The sequence below is a fragment of the Jaculus jaculus genome, chromosome 16 (genome assembly GCF_020740685.1).
Source record: "Jaculus jaculus isolate mJacJac1 chromosome 16, mJacJac1.mat.Y.cur, whole genome shotgun sequence".
Lineage (NCBI taxonomy): Eukaryota > Metazoa > Chordata > Mammalia > Rodentia > Dipodidae > Jaculus > Jaculus jaculus.
Window position 1 is genome coordinate 60800894 of NC_059117.1, and position 13432 is coordinate 60814325.

The following is a 13432-nucleotide window of genomic DNA, read 5'->3' on the forward strand; positions in this document are numbered from 1 at the left end:
TTCTGTGAGATTTGTTTAATTCACTTTGAATGGCCCAAGAGCATCATGTTGAAAGGTACACTGTAAGTGTGAATTATTGATACATTTTCATCTTTCCTCACCCCAAGGGATAGTGCCTGAAATACTTATCTTCCTTACTGTACATGTCAAGAAGGAGAGACTAAATACACACCGTGATCACAGTTTTTTTTGAGCTAGAACTGAATTGCTGTCATTGAGAACAGCGGGATACCTGGCAGCCATTTAAATAGCAATTTTTAGTATAATCCTTCCTATCAAGAGAAATATAGCCATTCTTAGGTAACAGTGGTTCAAAATAGAATATATTGGCATTGCTTAGGGTGTCAGATTTATCAGAAAATTGGTTCTTGTGTTGAACAATACAGATTTGGAATTGCATCATTTGGAGAGAGGTCAGGTTCTGTTAAAGAATTCTGTGATGGGAAATTATGATTTATCAGTGTTTCTAACCCTAAAGGGGCAGTGTAAGCACCAAGTAAGATGAGTTATTTGAAAAATCCTGATTGGATTCTTTCGTGTTAGCAATGTGCTTTAGCTGAGTGCGGTAGTTTAGGCTTGTAATCCCAGCCTTTAGGAGGCCGAGTTTAAGGTCAGCCTGTACTGTTTGGCCAGACCCTGTCTCAAAAAAGAAAGTTTCCTTGGTAGTTTAAGGATGTTCTTTTGAATGCCTGTTTGCCCCCTCAGTTTTGAGAAGTTATTCACAGTTCTTATAACAAAATAAAATAAAATAAAATAGGGATTTTTTTAAAAAAATGGAAAGCAGCGGGCTTTGTCTTCTTCCAGTAGTCCTGATGATTTTTGAAGAAACATTATAGCTGACTTTAAGTTTTGCCCTTCTATTGGTTTTCTGTATAAGTAATATGCTTATTTCTTATGCTTTAGTTTTAAATAATCTTTTGATTCTCTGCTTTGAATTATGAAGATTTGGCTTGTTGACCCCATCTTCCTTCTTTTCCTCTCCCAGTTAATGATAGCTGCATCATTGTAAAAAATTAGTTGTCATTATATTCCGAAGAATATATATTAAGCTTTTACTTCTTAAAAACAAAACCAGGAGCTGTGATGCAGTGGGTAGAGGGCTTGTCAGCATGCATGAGGCCCTGAGATGGGTCCCCAGCTCTGAGATAATTAGTCGTCCCTGGATGCAAAGTGACTTTGAGGCCAGCCTAAGTTACATCAGGACCTGACAGACAGACAGACAGACCGACCGACCAAAGCCCCAAACCTTTTATTTCTTCCTCCTTCACATCCAGCAGTGTTCCTGAGAACCTAATGTGTAAGATGGCGATGTTAGCGTTTTCATTCGTCCATGGCCTCCCTGCTGTCCTCACAGGCTTCTTAGAGGTCGTTACCTCCACTTAATCTCCCATCTTTAACGTTCAATCAACGTTGTGACGCGTCTGCATTGTGTAGTGCAACTGCACCCCATTTTCTGTGTCTGTTAGTAGGAGTAACAGGAAGTGTACGCCTCGAAGCAGTGTCAGGCTAAGAAGCTGTTGCAGTTAGGTTTCCTACAAGTCCCAGCTGGTTCCCAGGCTGCCCGTGGACTGAGTCAAAGCATTTAGGCAAAAGAGACCGAACCTTTTCCTACGTAACACCTGTCACTTGATTAAAAATATATTAAAGTTTCCTTCATGTTTGATTTATGATTTTCTTAGCATGGCCTTCTCTTTATTTCCTTTTGGGATTTTAAATTTCACTTTTCTATTCTTGAATCTTCTCTTTTGGTGTCCAGGGGATTTAACTCAGGGCCTCAGGAATGCAAGGCAAGGGCTGAGGCACCGAGCTGCAGCTCCCTTTGCTTTGAATCTTTATTGGTCCTTGTACAGGCTGCAGCCTCCTCCGGCCAGGTGGCACTTGTTGGATTACACCCTCCTTCCGACTCCCTTCTCCTGGTTGTTTATTCCCTTTTGTATTTTGTACCCTCCCCCCACTTTCCTAAATGGGGCTGTGAATTTGTGGGTGCTCACTTACCATCTTTACTCTGGACTAAGGTGTTTCATTTTGAGACACCGTTTTTATTGAATTTTGTGAAACCCAAAAATATGTTTTCCTATCTCAGGTTTTGGAAGTTTCTGTTTTCCAATTCTGGTCCATATTTACTCACAGATACAGAAAGCATCTTAGAATCTGTATCAAAAGGAAATTAAAGTGTGTTAGAGATCAAAGAGATTGTACTAGCTTACCTCTTCACTTTATGAATAGAAAACCGAGGCCTATGTGCGCACGTGTGACAGGACTCTGCTGTGGGCCAGTGGACGCGAAAGGGAAGCTCTTACTCTCATTTTATCTGACGTGGGCTGCTTCATGATGTCTGGCCATCTGTGGCTGATGTGGACCAGAGCTGTGAGCACTACATTAGTGTCATACAGTTTCTTTAGGTGATAATCCTACCGGAGGACCTGCATTTACTCCAGTACTTCTCTGATGTGGACTAGAGATGTGAACCTTACATTAGCATCATACAGTTTCTTTAGTTAATAATCCTACCGGAGGCCCACTTCCTCTAGTAGTTCTCTCTGTTGTTTTAAAGAAGACATAGAATGAAATTGTTTGGACCTAAAACTTTGTTATTTAAATTCTTTTTTGAGGTATTTCTTTTTTTAAATATGTTATTTTTATTTATTTGAGAGAGAGAGAGAAATACAGAAATAGGCAGGTAGAGAGAGATCGAGAATGGGCACACCAGGGCCTTCAGCCACCGCAAACAAACTCCAGATGCATGAGTCCCCTTGTGCATCTGACTAATGTGGGTCCTGGGGAGTCGAACCTAGGTCCTTTGGCTTTGCAGGCAAGTGCCTTAACCACTAGACCATCTCTCCAGCCCTTGAAGTATTTCAGTTAACTATCATTCATATACTGTCAAGTGGCTGGACAGCAGGTGTACTCACTGTTAATAATCTCATTTAAGAAGGGAACAAAAGAAATGCTTTTATAAAATATTTTTTTTTATTTGTAAGGAGAGAAAGAGAGAGAGAGGGAGAGAAAAAATGAATGTAAATGGGTGTGCCAAGGCCTCTTGCCATTGTAAATGAACTCCAGATGCATGCATCATTTTATGCATCTGGCTTGATGTGGTTACTGGGAAATTAAACCCAGGCCAGCAGGCTTTGCATGCAAGTTCCTTTAACCATTGAGCCATTTCTGTAGCGCTAAAAAGTATTTAAGTTTATTTATGAGGAGAGAAGGAGGGAGGGAGGGAGGGGAGAGAAAATAGGTCTTTTTGCCAGGTCCTCTTGCTGCTGCAAATGAACTTCAGATTCATGTGCCACCTTGTACATCTGGTTTTACATGGATGGTTTGGAAATCAAACCCAGGCCAACCCAGGTGATCAGGCTTTGCAAGTAAGTGTCTCTAACTGCTAAGCCATCCCCCAGCCTAATAAATGATTTTGTGAATTTTTAAAATTTGAGTTAACAAAGCCTAAAGTCAGAAATTAATTAGCTAATTAATTAATTAATGTGTGTGGGAGCATACCAGTACCTCTTGTGGCTATAAATGAATACCAGGTATTTGCCACTTTTTATGCCCAGTTTACAGGGGTGGCTTGGGAGTTGAACCTGGGTGGGCAGGCTTTGCAAGCAAGCACCTTTAACCAGTGAGCAATCTTACCAGCCCCAGAGCCTAAATTTAATAAAGCAAGAATGTTAGTTAAGAGATTGCTAAGTATACTCTCAGCAAACAGTAAACACTGGTAGTTTTTCTGCATGTAAGTAGCGCATTAGATGCAATGACAGATCAGAGTAGAAAATGGTATATGGAAGGGTTGGAGTGTACCTTATTGGCATTGTGTTGTGCTTAGCATGTATGAGGCCTCGATTCCCATCTCCTTACCCTCAAAAGAGAAAGAAAATAGCATGAGGACAGAGACAGACTTATTCATTTTTTTTTGTGTATCAAGCTCATGCAATGACAGTAAAATAATCATTAATGTAATATTAGGGTAGTTTTAGCAGGAGTGAGTGGAATGAAATTTCAATGTGGTAACCTGTGCCAACTGTCACACGTGTTTCAGTAGTGGTTTTAGATGTTGGAATAGATACTGATATTTCTTTTTAAGAAAATACTTTATTTAGGGCCGGAGAGATGGCTTAGTGGTTAAGGTGCTTGCCTGCAAAGCCAAAGGACCCAGATTTGATTCCCCAGGACCCACATAAGCAAGATGCACAAGGTGGCACATATGTCTGGAGTTTGTTTGCAATGGCTGGAGGCCCTGGAATGGCATGCTCATTCTCTCTCCCTCCCTCCCTCCCTCTCTCTGCCTCTTCTCTCTCAAATAAATAAATAAATATAATAAGATATTAAAATTATTTATTTGAGAATGAGAGAGGCAGATATAGAGAGGGAAAGAGAATGGGCACACTAGGGCCTCCAGCCACTGCAAACGAACTCTGGATGTATGTGCCACCTTGTGCAGCTGGTTTATGTGGGTCCTGGGGAATCGAACCTAGGTCCTTAGGAATCGAACCTGGGTCCTTAAGCTTCGCAGGTAAGCACCATAACTGCTAAGCCATCTCTCCAGCCCTGATATTTCTTTCTTCATCACTTGATTGGATCAGCCAGAATGCTGGATGTTCAGTTTCCTGTTCTGCATGGTGATGAGCTAATACAAATCAGTAGAATTCTAATGACCTCTAAGCAACAGGGCAGCTGCTTCCAATGTACACTAGGAATTTTGGCTGGTGTGAGTGTTTTTTTTTTTTTTTTTAAGCATTAGGAAACCAGTTAAACTTTATTTTTATGAAAACTAAAAAGAAATGCCCTTAGCATATTAATTTCAGAAATACCAAGAAACAATTAATCCAATAGGGTCCGTGTCCACTTTATTTAGGGAAGTCAGACTCTGGCTGTCAGTAAGTTCTGATACTCTGTCAGTGGTTTTATTACCCGAGCTGGTGGCAATAAATACCTGGCTCCGTGTCTGGCTGCCTGCCTACCGAAAGGTGGGGGGGGGGGCAGGGGGAACGAACTGGATAAAATCCATAAGATGGAAAAAGTACATTTATCGACAGTTTTGCCTCGTTGTACAGAGAGAGTAAGTAGATGTAGAGTTAGCTGTGGGCTAGTCACTGAGTCATAGGGCAGATCTTCTAGGACACACACACAATTCTCATTTTGAGGGTGCCCTTTATAGTTTACTGAAGTGACAGTGTTGCTTCCTTCCACAGTCTGATCATGGCTGAGTGCCAATCGTGGGTGATCTCTGGTTACCTTATGTAGTTCCATTCTCCAAGCTGGGAAAATTTGCTTTGTTTTTTTACATGATGTTTTATGCAGGAGTAGTATTTTACATTTAAAATATATGAAAGGGAAATGTTACTGTTAAAGTATAGCATTTTTAATGAACTAGATTAAATGAAGACATTTTAACATAACTTTCCTTGTCTTCATTTTAAAGAATTCAGAAAGAACTTGCAGAAATTACGTTGGACCCTCCTCCCAACTGTAGGTAAGTACTTATTGGTGTTTATTTACTTGTATCATTTTAGAAGGTGCATTTGGTTAAAGAGCGAAAATGTCATTGAGGTTTGGATTTCAATGACTGGAAGACAGTGGTGTGGCTGTGTCTATGTAGAAATGAAATATTCAGTATATATGTTTTTGTTTTTATTTTGAGATTGGGTCTCCCTCTAGCTAAGGCTGACCTGGAATTCACTATGTAGTCTCAGGGTGGCTTTGAACTCATGGCGATTCTTCTACCTCTGCCTCCCAGTGCTGGGATTAAAGGCGTGCACCACCAGGCCCAGCTAGCATGTATGTTTGTGATGATGGTGTGGAGTTGACAAAAGCAAGGTCATGTAACAACAATAAGACAATGAAATGACAGGATAGCAATATAGTTATGTTTCCTGTAAGACATGTTAAGGTCTTAAATGATTCTTTAAAGGATAGAGTAATAGTGTAGCTAAAATATTTGCTATATGATAATCATTCAGTTGTTGGGACTCAGTTTCTGAAAGTGCAGGAATGTTAAGAACTGTTCCATAGTTGTGTTACTTCTTTTGGCCATTGGTTGTGACCGAGGAAGAATGGGTGATTTGAGGCACTGATGTCAAATGCTAAACACTTTCCCTTTATGACAACATGTGCCCCATTTTCTTGGTTAGTATTTATTTAGAGAAAACAAAAGTGCCAACCTAGAAATGATTGCTATACAGGCACATAGAGAAGAGGAGAAAATAACTTATGCGTTGCACTGCATGTTGGGTCCAGTGCAGTAACTGGAAGATGGCTGCTGGCCTATTTTAAGACTTATTTTGTGTTGGCATAGGGGTACCGAAGCCAGGCCAGCCTGCATTTTCTGCAGTTTGAGTTGATAGTCTGATGTACTGAAGATGAGAGCCTTGATAAAATTCAGTGTTTCCAACACTGAATGAAGGTGGAATCCGTTCTTTAGTGTGATTTCTGATGTTTCTGGACTTATAAAATAAAAGATAATAAAAGTATTAATGAAAGTGACAATTTTGTAGATGGTTATATTGATAATGGCTATTGCTAAATATTTTGATGCAGGAAACTGGTAACACTTGCATGTTTGTGGCAAATCTAAGTTGAGTCTTTCTATGAGGGTCATGTATAGGGTATTAACTTGTAATAATAATGGGCAGTGAATGTTTTGCTTCAGTAGAGTATTTCTTTGTATCAGGTAAGACCACTTAATATACGGCTTTTTGTCATACCAGGGGCTTAGAATAAAGTTGTTTCAGATGATAAATCATTAACTTCTGGTGGCCAGTTCATCAATGTGGATTAGTTTGTGGAAAAACTCCAGAATGAGTTAAATGAAAAATAAAAAGTCCAGTGTTTCTTGGGACAGTATTTATTTTTAGTCATACTTTTTAGTTTTTTAACTGTCATAGCACATATATACACACCTCTTAGTTTTCCTTATATTTTCTTTATATTTATAAACATTATTTTTCTTTTTTATATGCAACTTATATATGAACTTCATATACTTTCTTGCTTAAATTCTCAAGTATTTGATTATGGTTTGTAGTAAATCTGCCTACATATTATATTTCTTCTTGAAGTGCTAGGGATGGCACACAGGGCAAGCTTTCTCCCATTGAGCTACATACCCAGTCCTTGGTTGTTTGAGTCAGGATCACATCATTTAGTTTAGGCTGGGCAACCTGCACTTTTCCTTCTAGGATTACAGGCATGTGCCACCGTGTTGGGCTTGCCCAAATGCATTTAAATGAAAATTGTTAAGGATTCTGAACTCATTATAATGGAAAGATGCTTAAATGGACTTTTGGGGAAATTCCCATTATTGACATTGGCCCATTATAAGGCCTACCCTGGGCTTCAGCTTTCACGCTGTCCCTTCCATCCCCACGTGCTAGCTCTTTCTCCCCGGACCTGGGGTGAGAAAGGGACTTCACAGCAGGCATGAGCCCTGTCTGTAGCAGGCACGGTGTCTATGATCTAACACAAATGTAGTTGCTATCTTTAGAAAGAGCAGTTTAAGGATAATTTTAGTTTGGTTTATTTTTGACCAAAGTTGACAATGTTTTTGTGGTTGAGTTTTAAAAGTTCTGTTCTATCTTTTGATATGGTCCACTGACCATAAGGAATTAACTTATAAAAATATAACTAATTAATGTCTGCCTAACTGATGGGTCAGAGTCCCTTACTGAATCCTTACATCATCTCTAATTTCTGATGGAATCCCTTGTGTATTATTTCTTTCAGCACGCAGCTACCTGGTTTGTTTGAAGCTGGATAGGGCTTTTATTAGTAGTCTTTTCCCCCCTACATTTCAGTCTAAATAGTAAATGTTCCCAACAATTAGCTTAATTACATATCAAAAAAAAAAAAAGGCTTCTGAAAGCTTCTGCTCATAGAATCATACTCTGGCAGGTCGTAGGTATTGAAAATTATACAATGAGTGAAATTTGGCTTATGTTTTGAGGAGTGGGGATGAACCCAAGTATCTATCATGGAGCTAAACCCCCAGCCCTGATCCTTTCCCATTCAGAGTAGAATGTATTTGCTGGGTCTCAGCTCTTCCCTGGGGTAACAACTGATCCAGGACGTTGACAAGGGCTGGCTCCCTCCCGAGGTTCCTGCAGTACCAGTGTCTTCAGTCCCCAGCTGGGCCGGAGATGCTGAGCCTTGCTGTAACTGTCCACCTCAGAGCCTGGCACAGCAGCTGAGCTGACAGGTGGTAGTCACGCCACATTCTCCCAGAGTTGTGATGCGCAGAACACACGTGACTTCCTGTACGACTCGCCAGTTGTCATGACCTGAGATTGCAAATCCGTGAATTCCACCAGGTTCATTTGTAGTTCCTTGGTGCTAGGGAACTGGCAACTAGTGGGCTAGAGAATTTCCAAATTCAAGTTAATTTTGTTATTTGAAAGAGAGCTTGTTTGTCTGTGTTGCAGAGAAGCTAAGCGAATTCTATTGTGATCTAATAGTACTAAAGGTTACACTAAGGTTATAAACATGGATGGAAAGAAAAAAGAATTCTCATGACTTTTTGAAAAAAGAAATGAAGGTGAAATGATTTCGTCACGTTTCTGATGATGGCCCCTGGTGGGCGAGGGTTGATTTGCTCTGTCCTGGTGGAGGTGGTGAGGAGCTTCTCTGGATGTACTTGCTGGCCACTTGCAAGCCTTCTTGGAGAAATGTCTGTTGAAATCCTTTGACCATTTTTCAGTTGTGTTCTTCATGGTGGAATTATAAAGAGTTCTTTATATATTTGAGATATAAGTCCTGTATTTCAGATATATAATTTACAAATATTTTTACTCAGTTTTTGGTTTATACTTACATCCTTTTTAGTGACCCTTTTAGTACCAAAGTTTTTATTAAAATTGTTAGTAGCAATAGTAGTAGCAGCAGCAGTAGTAGTTATAGGGTTCAAATTCAGGCCCTGTGCATGCTAGGTGGTTTTTTAAAATTTTTTTATTGTTTTATTTGAGAGTGAGAGTGAGTGAGCGAGTGAGCGAGAAAGAGAATGCATATGGACACACCAGGGCCTGCAGCCACTGCAAATGAGTCCAGATGCTTGTACCACCTTGTGCATCTGGCTAACATGGGTCCTGGGGAATCGAGCCTCGAACCAGGGTCCTTAGGCTTCACAGGCAAGTGCTTAACTGTTAAGCCATCTCTCCAGCCTTTTTCTCTTTCTCTTTTTTTTTTTTTTTTTGTGACAGAGTTTTACTATGTAGGCCATGCTAGCCTTAAAATTAATTACCTTATACCCAGGCTGGCCTTGAATTCATGATCCTCCTTGCCTCAGCCTTCTGAGTACTGGGATTATAGGCATGCCTCAACCTCCCCTCCACCCACTTTCTCTTCCCTCTCATTGCTCGTATGAAAATTTGGAGTCATGTATAAGAAACCATTTCCCAATGTAAGGCCATGCAGATCTATGTTTGTATTTTCCTCTTAGTTTTATAGTCTTGGGTTGAACATTTAAATTATCCTTCTTGAATTAACATTTGTATGTGGTATGAAGTAAGAGCTTGAATTCATTTTCTTTGGCTCATGTATATCCATCCATTGCCCCAGCACACCATTTTTAAAAATTACAAATTTTTCTAGTCAATTGTCTTTTCCAAGATTTTTCTTTCTTTCTGAGGTAGGGTCTCACTCTAGCTCAGGCCCACCTTGAACTTACTGTGATCCTCCTACCTCAGCCTCCTGAGCGCTACAATTAAAGGCATGCACCACCATGCCTAGCTTTCATGGTTCTTTCTTATTTAATTTTTTAAAGTTATCAGATAAAGTAATGGGTTACCTTGATACTCATACGTCATTATACTTTCCTTTCCTGTGACACCTGGCCCTCTCACTGGTTCCTTTCCTGACCCCTTGTGCTTTCCTTTATGGCACATGTGTTCTGTGATTCTCCCCCCTACACACATACACATATGTACACATACATACATGTAATTTTAAATCTAGAGGGAAAATGTGGCATTTGTCTGAGTTTGCATATTTTGCTTACTCTAATTACACTTCCATCAAGTTTCCTGTAAATGCCATGAATTCATTTCTTTTACAGCTGAATGAAATCCCGCTGTGCTTGTGTACACAGTTTCTTTATCTGTTCCTCTGTCGATGGACATCTGAGGTGGTTTCATACCCTGGCATTAGTGACTAGGGCAGGTCTATGCAGATGTCCAAGTCTTTCTGGTGTGCTGGCGTATCTCTTGGTATATGCACAGGAATAGTATAGCTGGACCATACGGTAGTTGTATTTTCAGTTTTTTAAAAAATATTTACTTATTTATAAGGAGAGAGAGAGAAGAGAGACAGGCACAAAGAGAATGAGAATGCTAGGGCCTCCAGCTTCTGCAAATGAACTCCAGGTGCATGCACCACTGTGTATCTGGCTATATGTGGATACTAGGAAAATCGAACCCAGGTCATTAAGCTTTGCAGGCAAGTGCCTTAACTGCTGAGCCATCTCTCTAGCCTCTATTTTTAGTTTTTTTTTTGAGAAACTTCCACATTGATTTCCACAGTGGCTGTACCAATTCACTGTCCCACTAGCAGCGCATAAGGATCTCTTTGCCCCACAGAAGTTTGCTTACGCCTTTTCTTGGTGATAGCCACTCTGCCTGGGGAAAGAAGGACTCCTAAGGAAGTTTTAATTTGCATTTCCCTGATGGCTAAGGGTATCAGACACTTTCTCAAATATTTATTAGCTATTGTATTTCTTTTTCTGAGGTGGCCTATTCAGTTCATTGTTGATTGACTGGATGTTCTGTTTTTGGCATTTAGGTTTTGCAGTTCTATATTTTTTTCTAGAATAAATATTAATTCCTTGCCTGGTGTGCAGTTAGCAGATTTTTTCTCTCATTCTCAAGGCTGTTGCTTCATGGACTGGCGGTTGGTTCCTTTGTAATGTTGTTTGTCAATTCTTGTTTTGGGTGAGGGCTTTATATTTTTAAATTCTGATTTTGTTATCCCATATGTCTTTTTGTGATTTATGCATGTAAATATTTTTTATATAGGTTATAGTTTTGTATCCCCTTCCCTCTGGTCCCCATTCCCTTGAGGACCCTCCTCAGTAGGGTCCTTGCTGTTCACTTTGAGGTAGTTCCAGGGCCTCTGTCAGTCTCTGGGGAGGGCTGCACCTCAGGATATTTCTTCCCACCCTGTGGCTCTTCTATCTTTCTGCCCCCTCTTCTGCAGCAGCTCCTGAGCTTTGGGTGCTCAGCAGTGTTTCCAGTGCTGACTTCTGTGGCCGCCTGTTTCTGTCTGGGTCAGGGTCGCTCCGGGAACTGTGCTCGTGTTGCTGTGTCCTCTGCTGTGTCTTCTGGACCCCGGGAAATGTGGTGGAGGTGGCACATCTTGTGGTGAGCACTTGTCTGTCTTTTCTTGTTGAATTGGTGGATCGTGGATGTCTCCAGTGTTCTCTGCCATCTGTAAAATAAAGCAGATTCTCCAACCAAGGGTGAGAGCAGCTTTGATTAAAGGGAGTATGCATATAATTTTGAGAGGTTTTTTTTTTTTTGAGGTAGGGTCTCACTCTAGCCCAGGCTGACCTGGAATTTACCATGTATTCTCAGGTTGGCCTCGAACTCATAGCAATCCTCCTACCTCTGCCTCCTGAGCACTGGGATTAAAGGCGTGTGCCATCATGCCCAGCTCTGAGTCATTTTTTAAAAATTAATTAATTATTTATTTATTTGAGAGCGTCAGACACAGAGAGAAAGACAGAGGGAGAGAGAGAGAATGGGCGCGCCAGGGCTTCCAGCCTCTGCAAACGAACTCCAGACGCGTGCGTCCCCTTGTGCATCTGGCTAACATGGGACCTGGGGAACCGAGCCTCGAACTGGGGTTCTTAGGTTTCACAGGCAAGCGCTTAACCACTAAGCCATCTCTCCAGCCCCTGAGTCATTTTTTTGAGGCTACCTACTCAGTTTGTCCACAATGGGTGCTTCTCCTCGGGGATTGTGAGTTTCCTGTCTGTGGACTGGAAAGATTCCTCTAGTACTGGAGCCCCAAGACCTTGTCTCCTTTTTCCCTGAAGTTCTAGGGTGGCTGTTGTCAATTTTTGAGATGATTTCCTATGCTCTTGTTGAATCACTTTGACCCTTTTGTTCAAATCAGTAGATTAGGAAGGTGAGAGTTGTTGCTCCTTCCTTTCCACTGAAGTGTGTGTCTTTCTTGTACCTGTAACGGGGTCTGATCACTTCACTTAGTGGTGGTGGATCTTCAGGTGTGTCTTCCTACCAGCTTTCTTCCTGCTGTCTCACCTCCCTCGTCCAGCCTGATCAGGGGCTAAATCACATTTACCTTACTGATGCTGTAAGCTATTTATAGAGGACAAAAGATTTTTCAGATACAGCAAGCAGTCAAAACAGTTTGAAGGAAAATTGTGTGTGTGTGTGTGAGAGAGAGAGAGAGAGAGAGATTAGGTTTTGAAACTAGCATTAGAGCAGGCAAGTCATTGAGTCACAAATTGGGGGCAATGTCTGTATTGCTCTGTCTCGGGGAAGAGCATCAGTGTAAAAGTGGAGTCAGTCCCTTTCATGGTGATGTAAGATGGGTAGCCATGTAGCAGCCAGTAGAGAGCTGTCATACGTGATGCTTGGTAGACGTATGTTAGCAGTGTGCAGCATGACGTGATACTTGGTAGACGTATGTTAGCAGTGTGCAGCATGACGTGATACTTGGTAGACGTATGTTAGCAGTGTGCAGCATGACGTGATACTTGGTAGACGTATGTTAGCAGTGTGCAGCATGACGTGATACTTGGTAGACGTGTGTTAGCAGTGTGCAGCATGACGTGATACTTGGTAGACGTATGTTAGCAGTGTGCAGCATGACGTGATACTTGGTAGACATATGTTAGCAGTGTGCAGCATGACGTGATACTTGGTAGACGTATGTTAGCAGTGTGCAGCATGACGTGATACTTGGTAGACGTATGTTAGCAGTGTGTAGCATGAGAGAGCTGTCAGTCTTTTCAATTATTCCGGGATTCCTGACCTTAAGTAACTTGCAGGGTTACAGAGCTAAAAGTGGTTAATTTGGATTTAAACGCAGGGTTTTGATCTTTCATCCTTTATTTTTCATGTGTGGCTAGATTGGAACATATATTTAGAATTACCCTTGTGGCTAGCTATTTGTATGCTTCAGTTAAAAAAAGAATAAAAGAGAGAGGTTACATACCCACAAATCAAGCTGCAGCAGCCTTTCATGCTGAGGACGCCTCCACAGTTACTGTGGGGAGCAGTCAGCTTGTTGCTCCAACCCTGCAGCTTTAAGAGACCCTTATGTCTTCCTCCCTGGCAGCAGCTCTGGAACCTGCATGCTCAACCCTATGGCTTGTGCCCCCATTGGGTACCCTGTGTCCTGCAACTGCCTCTTTCTCTTACTGAGGTTTCTTGGCCTGAGGAGTGGGCAGTGTGAGACGGGAGCCCATTCCTCTCCAGTCCTT

The 13432-nt window shown here is 41.3% G+C and overlaps 1 protein-coding gene across 1 annotated transcript in view; it reads left to right on the forward strand.

Moving 5' to 3' along the window:
• Positions 1-13432, forward strand: part of LOC101610831 (ubiquitin-conjugating enzyme E2 E2) — a 290283-nt gene that overhangs the window by 13977 nt on the left and 262874 nt on the right. The window contains exon 3 of the mRNA XM_045135971.1: positions 5420-5470. Within this exon, the coding sequence (XP_044991906.1) occupies positions 5420-5470 (51 nt within the window). The remainder of the gene's footprint in view (positions 1-5419; positions 5471-13432) is intronic.